At 34.3% G+C, this 20,317-nt stretch overlaps 1 protein-coding gene and 1 long non-coding RNA gene across 16 annotated transcripts; one reads left to right on the plus strand and one right to left on the minus strand.

Moving 5' to 3' along the window:
- The first annotated feature begins 1,049 nt into the window (after nucleotides 1–1,049).
- LOC132030792 (uncharacterized) lies at nucleotides 1,050–15,220 on the plus strand. 15 transcript variants are annotated; one of them, XR_009408096.1, is made up of 6 exons: nucleotides 1,050–1,257; nucleotides 1,753–2,931; nucleotides 6,766–6,800; nucleotides 7,370–7,442; nucleotides 12,381–12,921; nucleotides 14,768–15,220. It is a non-coding gene; the product is annotated as an uncharacterized LOC132030792 (long non-coding RNA). The 15 variants fall into 15 exon arrangements; XR_009408102.1 differs by lacking the exon at nucleotides 1,050–1,257 and having other exon boundaries at nucleotides 1,593–2,448; nucleotides 2,859–2,931; XR_009408099.1 differs by lacking the exon at nucleotides 1,050–1,257 and having other exon boundaries at nucleotides 1,594–2,931; nucleotides 12,381–12,711; nucleotides 12,787–12,921.
- Nucleotides 15,221–17,374: 2,154 nt separating this feature from the next.
- On the minus strand, nucleotides 17,375–19,425 carry LOC132030791 (CBL-interacting serine/threonine-protein kinase 6-like). Its single transcript, XM_059420533.1, has one exon. It carries the CDS (start codon nucleotides 18,773–18,775, stop codon nucleotides 17,498–17,500), a length of 1,278 nt encoding a protein of 425 aa, XP_059276516.1. The 5' UTR covers nucleotides 18,776–19,425; the 3' UTR covers nucleotides 17,375–17,497.
- Nucleotides 19,426–20,317: the final 892 nt, after the last annotated feature.

Raw genomic sequence — 20,317 nt, forward strand, 5'->3', positions numbered from 1 at the left:
GCATATCAAGAGAAAATAATTTCTTTTTCCTATTTTACCTATAGTGTTAATTATTCATTTCAAATCATTTTTCAAATGCATTAAAAATAAGCATCAATTAATATGGGTATCATGGTAAATTATGCACTTCATTTATTATTTCTTAAGGAGTGTAAAATCCATAATGGATAAGTAAAAATGAACGGAGGGAGTAATACTTAACAATAACATACTTAGTGTAATTTCATAGGGGAGTTTGCGGAGAATGGAGTGTATGCATACCTTACTTTTACCTCGTAAAGATAGAGAGACCCTCGGTTTGAGTAACACACATATAATGTGAAGTTGAGAACACACTATTTTTTTGTTCAGGTACTCAATTAGAGCGGTTCAAATACTCCCTCCGGATAAAAAAGAATATCCACTTAGACATTTTTTCGTAGGTCAAAAATAGTGTCCACTTATCAAATAAGAAAAAATTAATCTTTTTTTTTTCTTTCTAGATTTGCCCCTATTAAGCTTTATATGATCAAATCCAATGCTTATTTAATTAGGGACAGTTTAGTCAAGTTTAACTATTTTTTTCTAAGAGTTAGTATTTTCTTAAGGGATGTGTAAATGAATAAGTGTGCACTATTTTTGATCCGGAGGGAGTATAAAATAAAATTACTTACAAATTTAAGGGCTATTGATATACTCCTTCCGTCTCAAATTATTTGTCATCGTTATTAAAAGTAGTTGCCATAAATTATTTGTAAATTTAGAAGTTCTAACGCACAATTAATTACTTTTTCCCCTATTTTACTCTTAGTACGTAGAATTTTGTCATTATTGAGATGACATATAAATAGAGTAAACATTAAATAAAAAGAAATTGTAACTTAGACATAATTAAGAATAGAATTAGTCAAATGCCCTTCTAATTAATGTTTCGGCTGGATAAAACGAAAAAAAAAATGATAAATAATTGTTATTCAGCAAAAAAAAAAAAAAAAAAAAATAATAATAATAATAAAAAAAAAAAAAAATACTAGTACTAGTACTAGTACTAGTACTAGAGAGAAAGGGAAGTCAAAAAGGATTTCTTTACCTTTTCTCTTTGAGAGAGATAGATCTGAATTCAGTGTCCATGGAGTTTTCTCTACTAATTTTATTTTCTATAAAAACCCTTTTGCATACTATAAGTAAAGGCTTTGGGGATCATATATATATCAAAATAACAAGGGCAGCAGTGAGCGAGATTTACTGACAGAAGAGAGTGAGCATACGCAGATAATTGTATAAAGATTATTTATATTTTTGTGATGATATATTATACTTGTATAATTTTGCGTGTGCTCACTTCTCTTTCTGTCAGTGTATGTATATATTGCTCATTCCTTTCCTCTTTTTTTGCTTCCACTCATAGGCAGAGCCAACTTAGGCGAAGGGTGGTCCGGTGCACACCTTTCGCCGGGAAATTACGCGCAGTATATATAAATTAAATATTAGTGATTTTGTTGATATTTAATTTTGCTTACCCTTAACACAAGCATTGTGTTGAGAAGAAAATTTGCACATTTTTCGTCAAATTTCTGACTCCGCTGTTGCTTTTGCTTGCTTCAGAATTTATTTTTAGCAGGGTGAATTCAAGATCAGAGTTGAAGCCAGGCAGCGAAAGGGGTTTACTCGATTCGTCCTCTCACTGAAAACAAGATTAATTTTTTTTTTTTTTTTATATTTGTTTAGTTAATTTTTGTTTTTTTTAGTAGGAGTAGGCTCTTGCTAGGGCAGAACACCAAACGCACGAATCTGAAGATGAAGAATGGACGAGGATCGAGAAAGTTAAGGATGGGTTACTTTCATTTTTTATTCGAAACTAACATGTTTATTTCCGCTGTTATTTAAGATATATGGTTAGTGAGTTCAGAATGCATGTGATCCTATACATTTTAATTGCATATTGTTTACATATACTACATAATACAGTATGTTGTTTTAACTTTTGATAATAATGTGTACTATTGAACTGAGCAGGTGAAAAAAAAAGGCAAAATGATGGAGACACTGAATTTAGGTTCTGAATGGTAGCAAAACGTTGTACCTTTTGATGAAGTGAAAGGCTAAGTAACGCGTGTCATCATTTCCTCTTGAGTTCTCTCTATATTAGCAGCTTGACATGATACTCACCAGAAAAAAGAATCACTTTGACTCACAAAATGTTGACTCAATCATTACAAAGTTTATGTTTTTAAAGATTTGTAGATGGGTTTTTTTTTTCCCTGAAAATATACAGTAGATCATGAAAAATATTTAGTTTGAGGTTTTGAAAAGGGTTTTTTTAAATTTTTATTTGGGTGAAAACCTAGATGGAATAAAATGAGTGAATGTTTTAATGATAACCCCAATTATTAATTAAATATTTTGTTTAATAAGCGTGACTTTTGATGTACTTATATCTGATGGAGAGGACAAACATGGATTTGGAAGGTAACCTTGTTTTACTGTTCTCATTTAACCGAAAACATGCATATATTATTTTTTATTATATTTTTTTGAGAACATAATTGGTATTTTTTTCTCTTTTCTAGAACTAGACTAGACTAGAACTGTCTAGTTTCTTCTTCATTCTTTTTAGGTTTTTTTTCCCCTTTAAATTTTGCTTCATTTTCTAGATGAATATGAACTAGTTGGGTAACCTCTTTTGGATATTTAAACAAAAAAAACTGTCTTTTTTCTGTATGTGATATGAATCTTTGGATACTTTCTTGAAATGCTAGGGATTTTTTTTAAAAAAATTCTTTTATGTGGGTTCATGTAATATTTTATGTAGGTTTTTTTGAGCTAATTAATTTCTCTTCAATATGCAGTAAATGGTATGATTTTTGGTTCTTTTGCAGAGGGCAAGAAAGAAAGTTAGTGAAGAATAGAAATCTCAGCTATCAGTGGAAGTTGAAGATTTTCCATTTCCAGGTTAAGAGTTTCATCAATTGCAAACTTTAATATTTGATAAACTTTCAAAGTTGTTATTTCATATGATGTTTAGTATATGTTTTAGGGTTTAAGAATCTAAAGGTTATGTTGTGTTTTGGGTGTTTAGAAAGCTGCAAACTTTAGCACATAATCCTTTTTGTTATCAGGTTGGCTACAACATTCTAATTTATTGTGCAAAATTGGGTGACTGGCTTCAACTATTCTGTTGAAAAATAAGTATAGATGCTGTACATAAATTTCCAAAAAATTTAAGTAGATTATGGTCTTACTGGAGTGATATCTTTGTCCAAATGGCTATGTTGCTCGGAGTACTCTTCAAAAATGTTGCTGCAGCTATGTCGGATTCTCCAAAAATGCATTACTTTTGGAGGATCCAATACACACTCAACGACATTTTAAGAGTCTGGGCAACATAGACAAATAGATCCAATTGACTAGCTAAGAGATATATTTTTTAAGGAATGCATTAACAAGTTAAAACTTTAGAACTGAGGCCACTTTCTTACCTTCTTCAAGCTTGGATGCTCCATAATCAATGGAGTCGTTCACTGACTCACTATTCTGAATATTAAAACTTTCTGTATCTTGCTTGCATAAGCTTCTTCAGAAGAATGCCATCATATTGCTTCACTTTAATGCTAAGATATTACTATAAGAGATGAGATCAGTGACCCTTTACTAATTTTAAAAAAATAAAAAAATAAAAAATAAAAAAGAAGAAGAAGAAGAAGAAGAAGGTATGAGATCAGTGTTAGTCATCTCATATCTCATGCTATCACCTATTTGATTTCACTAAACAGTTTTTTGATGATGGTGGTATATTTCATCGGATACCTTTTAACTCCTCCCACCAACATAGGTACGGGATAACTCTGCCTACCAAGGTTAGGCAGAGGAGAAGATATCACCTAGTGTTTTTTGCCTCCACTAGATTTAAATCTGAGGCCTTATGATTTTCTTCCCACTTCATTACTATTTGGCCACATCTTGGGTGCAATTCATTAAACATTTTTCAACTATTGCCACTAAGGACAAATGGGAACTATTTGCCTTGGGAGTGATTTGACCATTAAACTGCTTTGTGAGGTAGGGGACCAAACTAGTGACTGTTGTGGTTGTTGTCTACATGGTATGTGACACCTTGCAAGTTGAGTAGTGTTGAGCAAAACAGGTTGTCGAGTATAAGCATCTTCTTTAAGTTAGTGGCTCAAAAATGTTGACTTGCATCCATTTTATGAATCATCCATCGATTTGTGCTGTCAAAGAAATGCAAGCCATACGAACAAAAACTTCATCATTGTCAATGCCTTGTTCTTTTTGCTATAACCTTTTGCGACTAGCCTAGCCTAGCCATATACCATTATTTTCTTGTTTGTACATCTCTTTCAATTTTGTACACCACTTGACACTAATTGCCTTTGGGCTTGTCAGAAGTTTGCTGAGCTCTCATGTGTCATTCTTTTGAATTTCTTAAATTTTCTCATACATAGCTAGTCTTTGTTTCTGTTTTTTCGCATTGATTCTTCAAAATTAGAAGTCTCAGATTCACCAAAGAGATAAAAAGAGTTACATATTGTATCACCTCCCTTTTCGCATGAAGATCCTTAAACCATTTTTTTGTGCAGTATGTTTTTCGAAAATATATCATTAGAGGATTGCTAACCTTCAGATGATAGAGGAGTAGTAGCTATGCACACTCTTGCTTCTTCACCAGCTCTTATAGGAAGCAATTCGTATTCATCATTCTAAGAGTCATTCCAATTATATAAGCCTTCTTGTCAAATTCCACATGTCCATCAATAGTAATAACATTTCCATCAGCTTGTTTCTTATTAGGAACGTGAACGTGAGCAAGACATCTAAAAGTTCACATGTGAGAAATACTAGTCTTCTTACGACTTCATTATTTTTGTGGTGTCATGACCATCACTTTTGTAGAGTTAAGATGAAAAGAGTACATGCACATCCATCAGATTCAGCCTAAAACCTGTTGCTCAGTCTCTTTGAAAATGATGATGGGTGAGTGTTGGATCCGCGTCTTTTGAGGATCCGACACGAGCGCGGCAACATTTTTGGAAAGTCTGAGCAACGTAGTCTGGAACTCTAGGGATCTTCTTGCTATTGTTAGCATGCTTTGAACCATAATGAGGAGGTTCTATTATTTTTTTTTATTTTTTTGAAACTGGTACTATATCTGGAGGTTCTATTTTTAAGGTCAAACAAACACCACTTAAGAAGGATATGGATTTTATTTGATACACAAACTGTTCAAACTCCTTAGTTGTGACTTTCACCTTAGAGATGTGAATTCACAGTCTCTATCAGTGCTCAAGGCTTTTAGAGTATATATGCTATTCTCCTCTATGCCATTTAGCTTTTAGAATGCTCCAAAATATTCATTCATTTCCAACAAAAAACAAACTCAAGTCTTACGAGATAAATCATCAACAAAGAGCAGGATATAATTGGATTTAGCATGAGATGATGGCTTGCTTGGCTCATATACATCTCCCTTGAACAAGTTGGAGTAAATAAGAGTTGTTGATGATATATAAATGAAAGTGTAAGAATTAGGCTTAATACATCGACAACCTTTTAAATTTGTCATTAGATATCATTTAGACTTTTGAACGTTTACGTGTTCCGATTGAGCATCCGATTACATGATAAAATGTTTTTATTAGAAACTGTCATAGTTTAAATTTTGAAATTGTTTTGCGTATACTCTCAGTGTCTATTACGTATATAAGTTAATCACTTAAAATACGATACTTTCTTAATTATACGCATTAGCCTCAATAAGTTGTAATATCTCAGGCCTGTTCCAATTGCGATTGGTGTGTATAATTAAAGTAGATGACATATTTTTTACGTAATTAACTTGACTACTTAGTAGATATTTGAGAACACGTACAAAAGTTTTTTTATTTTTCTAAAATTTGAACCGCAAGTGTCTATCGGGAACATTTATCTTGTATTCGGGTGCTCATGAATTGGATCAAGCCTAAGAGGTTATTTTTTTTTTCCCTAAAATTTGAACCGCAACTGTCTAAATCAAATTGAATTTATTGACAACTTTAAAAGGTTGTTTTGATGTTTATACAGTATATATGAGAGAACAAAGAAACAGTCAAAAAGGGTGTCTTTGTGCTACACCAACAGCTTACTTTTTCTCTTTCAACACAATCTAATAGAGAGAGAGAGAGCTGAATTCAATAGCCATGGGAGATGGGACTGACAGAAGAGAGTGAGCATACGCAGATAATTGTATACTTACGTGTGATATATAATTTTGCGTGTGCTCACTTCTCTTTCTGTCAGTATTTTATGCTTTAATTTTTTTTAATTAGGGTGAGTTAGGATCAGAGGCGGAGTTAGGGAGCGAAAGCGGTTTATCCGATTCTTTTTTATCGAAAAAGTATACTAGACATACAAGATCAATCTTTTTTCTTTTTTAATGCATATATAAAAGGTATTCAACTTTTAGTGAAAATTCTAACTTAGTGAGTTCAAAATACCGATGGTGTTCGGTTGAACAAGTAGAACCTGCCTTAGATCAAGTGGCTCCAAAAATGCAAAAAAAATAAAAATAAAAAATGGAGACATTGAATAGTAGCAAAAAGTTGTACCCTTTACAGCACCTGGACATGACACTCACCAGAAAAAGAATCACTTTGACTCACAAAGTGTTGACTTTTTGTTTTTTTTTTTTTTTGGATTTCTCTCTGTACATGTATTATCATCTTGTGTCTTTACAAAAGTTTATATCTTGATTCTGTAAATGAGTTTTTTTTTTTTTTTTGGAATATACAGCAGCAGATCAGAGAAAATAAAGTTTCTAGTTTGAGGTTTGGTGATTTTTCTTTCTCTCTCTCTTTTTTTTTTTTTTTTTTTTTTTTTTTTTTTGTGTGTGTGTGTGTGTGTAAAAACCTAGATATTTCCCTATATTAATGATACCCACAATAAATATTATTTATTTATTTATCATCATTGTGGATAAGCGTGACTTTTGATGTGTACTATATCTGGTGGTTTTGATGTGTACTAAACAGGGTTACTGTTTAGTGTTCTCATTTAACAGAAAAACTGCAAATATTAAAAATATAAAATTGGTACTATTTCTCTCTAGAACTAGAACTCTCTAGTTTGTTCCTTCTTTTTTTTTTTGGTTTTTTATTTTTTGTTTTTTGGGGTTCTTTCTTTTTTCATTTAAAAATCTTTCCTTCATTTTCAAGATGAATATGAACTTGTTGTTTAAGAACCCTTTTGGAAATTTAAAATGTGTGTAGTAAGTTGATGAATCTTGGGTTTCTTTTGTTTTTTATGGGGGTTCATGTAATATTTTATGTAGGTTTTGATGAGCTAATTAGTTTCTCTTTAATATGAACTGATTATGTGCTTTTTGGTTCTTTTGCAGAAGGCAAGAAAGAAAATTAGTGAAGAATGAAATCTTTGCTATCAGTGGAAGTTGAAAAATATTCTATTTACAGGTTAGGAAGTTGATAAACTTCAAAGTTGTTATTCCATATTATGTTCAGAATGTGTTTTTATAGGGTTTAATAATCTAATGGTTATGTTGTGTTTTGGGTGTTTAGAAAGATGCTAACTTTAGAACATTCTAATTTATTGTGTATACTCTCCATTGAAAATATCAATAGTGGGTGAATGGCTTGGACCATTCTGTTGAATAATAATTAGAGATAATGTACATATTTCCAAAATATTAAAAAAAAAATAAAAAAAATAAAGCAGATTATGGTCTTACTGAAGTGATACTTTGTCCAAATAGAATTTCTCTTAGATTCAAAACCATGCAGTCGATGAGATATTTTTTGTTTCCTACTTACACGACCTCATATCCTTGCTTTTCAATTAATTTTTGAGCCTCTCAGTCTGTCATTATACCTCGAAAAGTAGAAATAATAACAATCTCCATTCCACCTAAAAGTCAAGGAATTCGTTGACAATTAGAATCGATCCATAGACCAGGTCGACTGATTGGTAGAAAAAATAGTTGTTTTCTATCAAATTGACTAGGTAAGAGTTGGGGATGTATTTCTAAATGAATGCGTTAACAAGTTTTTTTTTTTTTTTTTTTTTTTTGGGAAAAAATTAAGTTTATTTGTTTTGGTAATTGAAGTCAGCGTTGGCTGGCTGTTTAGTGGAAAATTGATGCCATAGACATGTTGATAAGGGTAACTCTTGTTGCTCTAACTTGAGGCAGTGGATCTGTTTATCTCTACTAAAATATATTGAGGAGTTGTTAGATAGAGATATAATTTGGTAGGGCCTAATAGTATGTTCCATAGAAATTTCGTGGAGGCGAAAATGGTAAAAGGAGAAGGCTAGAGGAAGAACACAAATTTAGAGAGTTGATATTTCTTCTCTTGTTTGACTTGCTCAAATGACTATGTTATAAAAGTATTTGGAAGTGTAGCTACAACCTACACTTAGACCATTTTTCTTCTCCTTCAAATGTAATCATTTTGTTGTATATGAACTACATATAGCCCTAAGGATGCAAAATTAAAATTCATGTACAATAGTAATTCATGAACCAGGAGTTAAAGTACATGAACCAACTAGTAAGCATGCATACTAATTAAGTTAATCAACTTTATTTGTTCAACTTCGATCTTAACTTGAGATTTCACCAAACGACGAAATCTTGCAAAGTCTTCATACTTCAATGCCTCAGAAAATATGTCACTGACTTGATCATAAATGAGTTCTACTTCTTTCTTCTCGATGTATCTTCGGATGAAGGGACCCTCATTCATAGATTATAGGGTTTCTCCCAAAGCAGTAGTATTATCTATTGTGGTGAGTGTTCATTGTTTTACCTTGTTCAGTTTCCATAAAAAATACATTCAACCCAACTATGCAGCTTTTTCTTGGTTTGCTTTTTTCCGCTTCTTTGGTTTGTCATCCTTTAATTTTCCACATGCATCTGAAGCGATTCCTACGATAAAATTGACTAGCAAGAATTGTGGATTTAGTTTTGATTGAATAATAACATTAAGAAGTTGTAACTTCCATTTCTGTCTTGGTGGTATTAGATTGTTTCTTTTGGTAATCTAAGTAATCTTTGGCTGCGTAATGGATAACAGTTGATAGCGGTAAATGGAGAAGGGCTAGAGGAAGAACACAAGTCGAGGGAAGCATATCATCTTGTTTCTTGGCTTGCTCAAATGATTCTGGTATTTTACACCCAATTATCTGATCATACCCCGACCCCAACTTTTAAATGTATTAACTACTCATATTTGAACTACATCCATATTATACTATGTGATCCAACAATTCAGCTACATCCTAATTCATGAACCAAGCACTAAAAAAACATATGAACCAACCAACAAATTGATTCAACATAGGATATAGGTTTTCTACTAAAGCAACAATATAGTTATTGCCAACATGAATATAGTAGGTTTCTTTTGTGATATGTTGCATGGTGAATGAGGTAGATGCACCATAATCAATCAGCTTCACAAGTAGAAAGAGTCATGGTAAATTTCTTCTTTGAACACCAAGTAAATGTCGTGCTAGTAGCACTTTTGCAGTTCATCCCATCCACTGTTTGCCTGCACATTTTAAATTAATATATGGAGAATTGTTAGGCTATAATTAATTGTACCTTTGATGTACTAAGATTACTTTTCTCCATCTTCATGTGTGATGAACTTGGTGGCCCAACAAAAACTATTTAATGTGTTTTACTCTTAAGCAAAAGTGCTATCCAGCATTAGACATGATTGACCAGCATTCATCATAAAGGTCGTATAAAATGCCTTGGAAAAACAAACTACTGCAATATAAATATTAAGTCCAACTCCACGAAGAATATGAGGCCTCGCGCATGTTAAAATCCTCAAGCTTCCGAAAATACTTCTATAGACAACTAAGGTCACTGCCTTACCTTCTTCAAACTTGGATAATTTGGCTCCATAATTGATGGAGTCATTTGCTGACTCGCTATTCTGTATATCAAAATTTTCAATCTTGCTTCCATAAGCTTTTTAAGATGAATGCAATCAAGATATTGCTTCACTTCAATGCTAAGATATTATAAGATATGAGATCAGTGTTAGTCATCTCAAATCTCATGCCATTACCTATTTGACTTCTCTATACATTCTTTTGATGATGGTGGTGTGTGGCCAGATTGGATGCACCTTGATTGTTCCACCTGATACCTGTTACCTCTCATGACTAGCGCAACATAAGTAACAGGTAACTCTACCCACTAAGGTTTAGGCAAATTGGAAGAAATCACCTAGTGTCTTTTGCCTTCAGTGGGATTTGAACTTGATGAAACGTCATGGTTCTTCTCCCACATCATTGGCCACTGGCTGTACCCTTGGGTACAATGTATCAAACATTTTAAAACTATTGTGGGTAAAGACTCGCCTTGGGAGTGATTCAGCCATTAAGCTACTTTGTGGGGTAGGGGACAAGCTACTTTGTGGAGTAGGGGACCTGACTGTTGACTACTGTGGTTGGTGTCTTCAGGTTATGAGACACCCTACAAGTTGACTAGTGATGTGTTAGGTGATTTTCCTTTGGATCGTTATAATGCTTGTTGAAGTAGAAGTGAATATGTCATAAGAAATAGAAACCACTTATCAGTCCATCTCTACAGGAGACAATATTTGCAAAAGACAGGAATCCCTAAATCCTTCAGAAAAGAATTCACTCCCTCCATTTCTATATTCTTTATAAGAGAATGCTCATGTGTGCTTTTGGTAAAAGTTGAAATCTATGGTCTTGGAGATGCTTCAAGCCCTATAAGGCTTCTTACAATTTCAAAACTTAATTTTCATGCCCTTTGGTCTCATAGCAAACAGGATATTGAGTATAAACATCTTCCTCAAGTTAGCGACTAGAAAAATATGACTTAACATCCATTTGATGAACCATCCATCGGTTTGTGCTGCCAAATACAAGCAAGCCCTAATAAAAAAACTTCATCATATTCAATGCCTTGTATTTTTTGCTATACCCTTTTGCGACTAGCTTAGCGGCAAACCTTAGTTTTCTTGTTTGTGCGTCTCTCTTCAATTTTGAACGCCCACTTGACGCTAATTGCCTTTGGCTTGTCAGAAGTTCTGTGAGCTCTCATGTGCCATTCTTTTGAAATGCTTAAACCTTCTCATATGTAGCTAGACTTTGTCTCTTTTGTCGCATTGCTTCTTCAAAATTAAGTCTCAGAATCATCAAATAGATAAAAAGAGTTGCATATTCTATCACTTCCCTTTCCACATAATGATCTTTATATGTTCTTTTTGTGTGCGGGTTGTTTTTCAAAAGATATCATTAGAGGACTGCTGTCCTTGAGACAATAGAGTAGTAGTAGCTACGTACAATCTTCCTTCTTCACCAGCTCTAATAGGAAGAAATTTGTATTCATCATTTTAAGAGCCCTTGCAATTACATAAGTCTTCTTCTCCAATTTCACATATCTATCATATGATAACATTTCCATAGATGGGATGTGAAGCTTTTAGCTGTTAACCCAAAGCATAGCTGATGAAGACAAACTTCTCACTCTTTGCTTCAAGTTTATTTTGTTTCTGAACATGAGCAAGACTTCTAAAATTCATGTGCGAAATATTAGGCTTCTCAGTGAGCGTCACTTTTGTAGAGCTAAGATGGAAAAACTGCATGCACATCGGTCAGATTCAGCCTAAAACCTGTTGCTCGGACTCTTTGAAAATGTCGCCAGGTCAGTGTCGGATCAGCGAAAAGTAGTGCATTTTTGGAGGATCCGACACGGGTGCGGCAACACTTTTGGAGAGTCCGAGCTACATAGATCTTAGATGACCTATGATTTTACCTATATATGTGCTAGTTGAGCCATTTTCAGTTATAGTTTTAACTGATCTGTCATGGCCTTATATCCATCTGAAACGTCTGCATTTTGATGATGACCAACTCGTGGATATATTGGGACTTAGAGGCTCAACACTTCCGCATATAATTAGTAGTTTCGCAAGCATTTGGTGAAATTTGCGTTTTAGTTAAACTGATATCTTCCTATTTGCATAGTGATCCGTTTCAGCCAACCTATTTCAATTCTCTATGTTAGCTTTCATCTATTATATTTTCCTCTTGGATCTATGAGCTTACTTAGCTAAATATTTGGATTTGTGAATTTAGGCACCACACTCCATTTTAACCTCACTTCCCTTTAGGAAATCTTGTCTAAGTCTAAAGTTGAGGTATATGTTCAAGGTTTACGTGATCAACTTAAGAACTTGTAACCACTTATAAATGGACCTAACCGTCAGCTTGAAAGAAAAAGTACTTAGTAATTTGGATTAGCTCATTTTGGTTTGTCCTCCAGTGGTTACTAAATGTGTGATCCGTTTGAATTGGGAAACCAAAAGCTGCTTGTGTTTGAGTTTTTCTAACCTGTTGGACAGATGGGAGTTGCCAACCTGTTCATTGGGGGACCAGCTCAACTGGTTTTATCATATTATTCAGCAGTTTTTTTTTTCCCAACTTCGAGGGAACAAGAGTAAACAAAGGAGAATTAACAGGACCATTTTATCTATTGTATGACCTAAGTTAGATAAAATGGGATAAGTTATGTTTGCTTCTGATGGAGATGAAAGAGCAAGAGATTGATATTTTCTTCACTTGGTGGTATATTTGGTGGCTACATTCTGAAAAGAACTGAATAGTTTACTAGTCTTGTCCATTAGCAACAACCTCCCCCTCCGCACAAAAAAGAAGACTACAAAAAAGAAAGAGGTATTGTACACATGGTTACTCGGTGTTTCATTCCAATATGGTCTAATGTCCTCTTTAACTCTTTTGTTGTAAAAGAAAATTGAAGCGATTCACCCACTCTATGCTGGACTGAGGTGATTGGGGGTTTGGCATTGGCACTTCTAGAAATTGGCAAGAAGAGCTCAGGTCGAGGGTTGCAAGTCAGCCCATATTTCTTCTGTATGATTTTAGGTAAGTGATCTCCATCTTTCTCTTACTTTTCTCACGGTTTCATTCTCAGCGTCAACCAATTCTAAGGTTGTGATTTATCACGTCGTCTATACTTTTTAGCTAGTATTCTGAAACTTCTTGTTTGACAGATTTAAAAGGTTTGCAATTTCGTAAAGTGTGTTGCCATGGGTATTGTGAACCTATTGATAAATCTGCACGTATACGAAGTCTTTGCCAACATTGTCTAATATTTCAGTCAAGTTAGTTTAGGCCTTGAAGTAGACTTTGTGACAAGAGTAGAGTTGTCAGAGTTTGTAGATGTAGTTCTAATAGTTGTGAATTACCTTGGACGGATAGCAGAGGTGGATGAAGGATTTGAAGTTTATGGGTTTCTATAACAACCTGAAGTTAATATACAATAATAATTGGGTTCGGAGTCCGATATTTATAGATTCTTAGTGGATTTTTAATATATATATATTGGGTCCGAGAAAAGCTGTTGTATTCCGTGACCCGTAGGATACACTCTGGATCCACAACGGCTTAAAAGTGCCTGATGAAGGTTTCCAGTCACTAAAAGAGGGCACATATGCCCAATCCTAGGGGTAATGACCAGAGTATCTGGGTGAGTTGCCGCCCCTTGTAGATGTTGTCAATGTCTGGTACTTTAGACTGCACATTAGGAATTGACAGCGTAGTGATGACTATACTTCGGAGAGAATGTTTGAATTATATTCCCTCTTGATCAAAGCATGTGAACTAATTCTGATTTACCAATGCAATTCTATTAGCTTTCATGTCGAAGTTGTTACAATAAAAACTGAACTGGTGAACTGTTAAAGGTATTTCTAGTTCAATCATGGCGGGTTTTGGCTTTTGTCTGCTGCATTTTAGTTTAGGGATGCATCTGTTTTAATGACCTATATGTTGAAAAGTTCTAGATGAAAAATCTTACTTCACTCTTTTGTATGATTCACTGTGGAGTAATGAGCTTTGTGTCTCCCCTCTTTTAAGTAGGTTCATAGGTAGATACATTCAGTTCAAGTGGATCACATGTCATAAACCAAAGAAACGAGTTATCATTGTGCATAAAAATGTGACATATGATTCGCTTAGGAGTCTAATGGTCCAGCATAAGATTCTTGGGGTGCCTCCGATCATATTCTAACCTCCTCCAAATGCTTAGGATCACTCTTGTGTTCTCTAAAATAATATTTAATGTGAAGAACAAATAAGCTACTCAAATATCTACAACTTTGGATGCCATGAGGTTTGTGAAGCAGTGTGCGACCACTGTGCTAGGCTTCGCCTTCATCATCCCTCGGACAGGTTTATGAGCTTTTGGACAATTGGATATGAGCATACTCCAGAAGCATCAAACTGTCTGCAATGGCTCTTGCCTAGTGCCTTTGAACGAACTGAATGGCCTCTATTCAACTCTCTCGGAGGTGTGTACTGCCAACCAACTCTTTTGACTGCTAATTGAGGAAAAAATGAAGCTAGATCTAGGCTTCTCTTGTGGTATTTGTTGGTGGTTTTCACCTATAGTTGAGCGTTGACGGTGATATATAGCCAGTTGATATTGTATATAATATGAGCTAAGTGTGACTTATCCATTTCATAAAACTACTCTGCATTGTTTTGGTTGAAGTAATGTCATTTACCTCATTCTGGAAGAAACTTTATGGTTAACTAATATAGTACGAAAATTGTACATATTTGGAATTAAACTTGCTATCGTCGTGTTTTTCTGGCCGTTCTCAATTTTATGGTGACTGCTATCCTTGTACCTCTTTTGGCACTAATAAAGCTGTTGATGATGTCTGTCTCCTGATCCAATTGTTAATGAGTGTGCTTCTCTTGCCAGGAATAGGTCTTATACATTGATTGGGTTCGAATATAAGCAATGGTAAGCAGGGGCAGCTAGCATAGAAGTACAGAGTCGGCAAGAATCCAGTAACTTTGGTCTGACCCTGTATATTTATTGAGAAGTCTACTAAATATGTACATACAATCAAATCATTCACAGACCTCAAATCTTAAATCTGCCTTCGGTCGTAAGTGGAGACTTTGAACCTAGTGATTGATCCAAAAGGAACATGTTAAGTTCTTCACTGTGCAGAAGATTGTTGTGTGTCAACTTTCTCCTCTTCTACTATTTGGTATATGCTCAAGAGTTCTTGATACTTTTGTGTTGTTATTCAAGTGTACCTTGTCATATAAGTTCATTTGAGGTGTTTTTCTTGTTTCCAGTTTCATTTCATGTTAAGCTTGAAAAATTACCCCGTTAAATGAAACTATATATAGTATTTCGTGTTAATCTGTTATGTATACTACTCTCTGTCCAATTTATGTCGCTGTATTTGACAAACTTAACGGACTACAGCTCAACAAAATATTTTAAGAATTATTTTACCTCAACCTAGGGGATAATTTTTGTTATTTCTCACATTCTTTCCATTATTACATGAGTTAAACTATAGAAAAGTAGAGACACCTAATCAATCCCCCAAAAAGAACATGGTGGGGTAGTATACAACATGCAATAAACATATAATCATATTGAAAAGGACAACAAAATTGCTCATCGGACCGAAAAATGTATCAAAAAGATATCAAGAAAGTATAAAGAAGTCGATATGGATCTTTGCCTTTTGTACCAATCACAATGGAGATCCTTTTATCTAAAAATTAAATTGAAAATAGTCATTCTTCAGAATCACACCAGTCAAAAAGGGATAAGAAGTGACAAGGGGACAAAATGCTATTCAATTATCAGGCCATCACCTACCAAAGAAGAAAAGCAATTGTCATCACACTTGTCATCACACTAACAATAGCATTATATTTAGATATATGAGAGCTCAAAGCGGGTACCACACAGCAGATAGAAAATACAAAAAGCAGCACTCTATTTTTTTGGGCACGACTTTAAGATTAATCGAGAGCTCAATACAGATACCGAATACCAGGAAACAAGAAGAGAAACATGTTCAACCAATTCTCAAGAATCCAATACACTTTATTCAAGCTTTTAGACACATTTACAGCCTTGATCAAACAATCAAATCTCAAATAAGGACCGCTCACCAGCAAACAACAAATCTCAATTAAGGACCACTCACCAGCAAACAACAAAACAGAAACATGGACATCTTCAAGAAAACACAACTAGAAAAGAGGAACTACAAAAGAATAAAAACTACAAGACTAGTTCAATTCAAGAGACATACTTCATAGCTAAGTTACTTGGACTCGGGTGCGGATCTAGATGTTGGATTCTTCATGATCTAAATTTTAAGATTCGGGGATATGGATCCAGTTATGGATACGGATGCGGGGATTCGGCTAAAAAAATTCAAATATCTAAAAATAGAGTTATAAAGCCTAAATTATGGAATATTATGTGGAAAACTTGAGGAAAAAATATTGATCAAAAGGAGAATCAATATTGATCAAAAGGAGAATCCCCGAAGGAGATAAAAGGAAACAAAGTGACATAGAAATTTTTATATACAAGATATTCCATTTTCTTCAATTTCACGTTAGCTTTAGTTTTGATTAAAGAAATCATTGAATCTGTCCGGAATTTCTACGACGATTTTGGTCAAAGTATCCAAAATCAGTTGACCAAATCGGGTACGGATCCCACACCCACACCCATATCGTGTCGACACGGGTGCGGCACCGAAAATGAAGAGTCCGAGTAACATAGCTTCATAGCCAGTCTCAATAACAAGAAGAAGAGTAAAACACTAAACAAATCCAATCTCTGTAACACATGAATTCAAGAGACATACTTTCAGATTCAGTCATAATTCCAAGAATACCTCCAACCACAAGAACATAAACAAAACCAAAACAAATTCAATCCTCTTAACACATTATTTCTAGAGACAATACTTCAGATTCACTCTCAATTTCAAGAATACATGTAAAGTTGGGGAAGAGTGTATGTTTATCGCGAAGGATTCAATCTAGCCACAGGTTCCTCTACAACTGCCTCGTAACGACTTCAATTGAAGACCCCACCATGGTAAACACTAAAATAGTAGTCACCGAATTTGACTATCTTTTTTGTGAAAGGCGAATTGATAAGAAAAGGTACTTCCTTGTGTATAAAAGCATAAGGGAAGGAGGCCCCTAGTCCAAGGATAATGACATGGGCGGTGCAAGGGTGAAAAAGTGTTTTGGCACTAATGGTCAGCCTTCTACAACAAGAACAAGAACGAAACAAAACAACTTCAATCCTCTTTAACACATGATTTCAAGAGCCATACTTCAGATGCAGTCTCAATTTCAAGAATACATCTAATTAACAACAAGAACATGAACAAAACTAAACAAATTCAATCCTCTTAACATATGAATTCAAGAGACCTATTTCAGATTCAGTCTCAATTTTCAAGAACACATCTAATAACAATAACAAGAACAAGAACAAAACTAAACAAATTCAATCCTAACACATGAATTCAAGAACCAACACTTCAGATTCAGTCTCAATTTGAATACATCCTAACAACAAGAACAAGAACAAAACTAAACACATTCAATCTAGATTCTAATATATGAAACTAGTAGCTTTTATTGTAACTCAAACAAGTGTGTCAGGTGCTGATTTCCAAACAATATCCTTGAGTGCTGGCCTTAGCTCTTTGCTGCAAAACTGATTGTATTCCAATGTATCACCACTAGCTTTCTTCACCTCCACAACCAGAAATGAATCTGTCACAGCAAATATATCAGCAGCAATTCCTAATTTACCCTTTCTCCCACACTCTTGCCCTTGCAATCTAACACTCGAATCACTCCTCTTTAAACTGAATTTCGACGTTTTCGCCACCTCCTCAAGCTTCGAAATCACACTGCTAGCAGACTTTGTTGTTGCAAATCTCAACTGTTCCTTCTCCATCTTCTTCTTTTCCTCGAACAATGGAGACAAATCGAACCCCTCTGATAACGAAATGATATGAAACGCGTTTAAAGATTCGATCTTTTTCACCTTTTCATCCCCTACAACAAATTCTTCTTCCTCTTTAGTCCTCAAAATCTTTGGAACAGACTTTTTGAACCAACTAGACTCAATAATCTTTGAAGCAGTAATCCGAGTACTCGGATTCGGATCCAACATCTTTGTTATCAACTTTCTTGCATCTGATGAAAACCAAGGTGGACACTTAAAATCACCCTTATGAATTTTCTTATACATAGCCATTAGATTATCATCTTGAAATGGTAAAAAACCAGCTAATAACACATAAAGAATCACACCACATGACCAAATATCAGCTGTTGCACCATTATATCCATGTTTACCAATAACTTCAGGTGCAACATATGCAGGTGTCCCACAAGTTGTATGTAACAAACCATCTTGCCTTAAATGATCCGAAAACGCGCTAAGCCCAAAATCAGTTACCTTAAGATTACCCTCTTCATCTAACAATAAATTCTCAGGCTTTAAATCCCTATGATAAACTCCGCGACTATGACAAAAATCAATTGCAGATATCAGTTGCTGGAAATAACCTCTTGCATTTTGTTCTCTTAGCTTCCCTTTAGCTACTTTTTCAAACAATTCACCACCTTTAACAAACTCCATTGCAAAGTAAATCTTTGTTTTACTTGCCATAACTTCGTGTAGCTCAACGATATTCGGATGTTTTACCATTTTCATAACTGATATTTCTCGTTTGATTTGCTCCATCATACCTACTTTGATCACCTTCTCTTTTCCAACAACTTTCATTGCTATATTTTCACTTGTTACCATATTATGAGCTTGGTAAACTTTAGCAAATGTACCTTGACCTAACATTCTTCCAAGCTCGTATTTTCCATACAAAACAGCACATTTTTCTTCTGGCCCCATTAGAAAATAGTGAATTTGGGACTATCAAAAATTATTTTTTTAACCAAATTTTCTGAAACAAGATCCAAAAGGGTGTTGGATTATCGAAAAAAGGATCGAAAAGGGTAAGAAACTACTCTTCCGGTGAATTTTGGACAATCAAAAACTCTTTTTTGATCAATTTTTCTGAATCAAGATTGAAAAGGGTGTTTGATATTTGAAAAAAAGATCGAAAAGGGTGTTCAAATTTTTAAAAAAAGATCAAAAAGGGTCAAAAACGACGTTTTCGACGTCTTTCCGGTGACAATTCAGGTGAATTTGGGACAACAAAGATTCTTTTTTGAGCAAATTTTCTTAAACAAGATTGAAAAGGGTGTCCAATTTTGTTAAAAAAGATCGAAAAGGGTGTTCGAATATCGAAAAAACGATCAAAAAGGGTAAAGAACTACCCGTCTTCGACGTGTTTCCGGTGACAATTCCGGTGACAATTACGACTGCCAGTGAGGTTAATTTGGGGCTTAATGCCACCTAGGATAAAATTAGTAAGAATGGATTTGCTTCTCATCTCTCTGCATTCCTAAAATAGAAAGAAAATTTGGTGATTTTTTTCTGTTCTCTAAAGGTTTGTTGTGAAGCTTTAAAGATGGATTTGTTTTGGTTTCTGTAAAATGGTGGCATTGTAACATGAATTTATAGTAGGGTTAAGGGTAATATTGTCTTTTTAAGAGATAGCATGAGGTGTTTGGTTTATTGACACGTGGCGTGTTGTTAGAGGTTGCATGGAAATCTGCTTGATCTGTTTGGCAATAAAAAGGTGACACGTGTATGGAGCAACTTGAAATCAGGTTGGTTGGATCTATTATTGAAGTGAATGAGTCTGTAACCGCCTCTTTGGAATTTTAATGACTATTTTGTCCTTGTAATTTTTTCGTGTCGAAAAATATTTATTCACACTCGATGCTTATTATATACATAACATATGACTAGATAGTTTGATGTAAACAACATATACGAATAGGTTTTTGTCTTTTTTTATTTATTTCTCATTCGGCATCCAATATTTATATTGGAGTTCGATTAATTCGATTCGCGTATAATTCATTCGAGAAAAGCGTTCCCTATCAAATTTTTTTTATACCCAAACTCAAAACTGAGACCTCGAATTAAGTAAAAAAGCAGCCTCATCCTTAAGTGGTGGTTTTTGCGGTCTTTATTTGGAGGTCTTTGATGCACATAGTAGTCATGTAATATATATAAATATAAATGCAAAATATGGTATGTGGTGAATAGCAATGCAAGAATTGTTATATAGCAATGTAGAGATTGTTAATATGACGGATAATGCCATACAACAACAACATACTCAATATATTCCCACAGTGAGATCTGGCGAGAATAGAGTGTATATAAACCTTATTTCTATCTTGAGAGGTAGAAAGGTTGTTTCCGATGATGTAAATACTATATGAAGGTAAAAACTCATTTGTATCGGGTGTTTATATCAATTGACTTTAAGGTTTAACAAATTAAAGATAAAATATATATCACTTAATTACTTAATTA

This window comes from Lycium ferocissimum, chromosome 9, assembly GCF_029784015.1.
Source record: "Lycium ferocissimum isolate CSIRO_LF1 chromosome 9, AGI_CSIRO_Lferr_CH_V1, whole genome shotgun sequence".
Classification (NCBI taxonomy): domain Eukaryota; kingdom Viridiplantae; phylum Streptophyta; class Magnoliopsida; order Solanales; family Solanaceae; genus Lycium; species Lycium ferocissimum.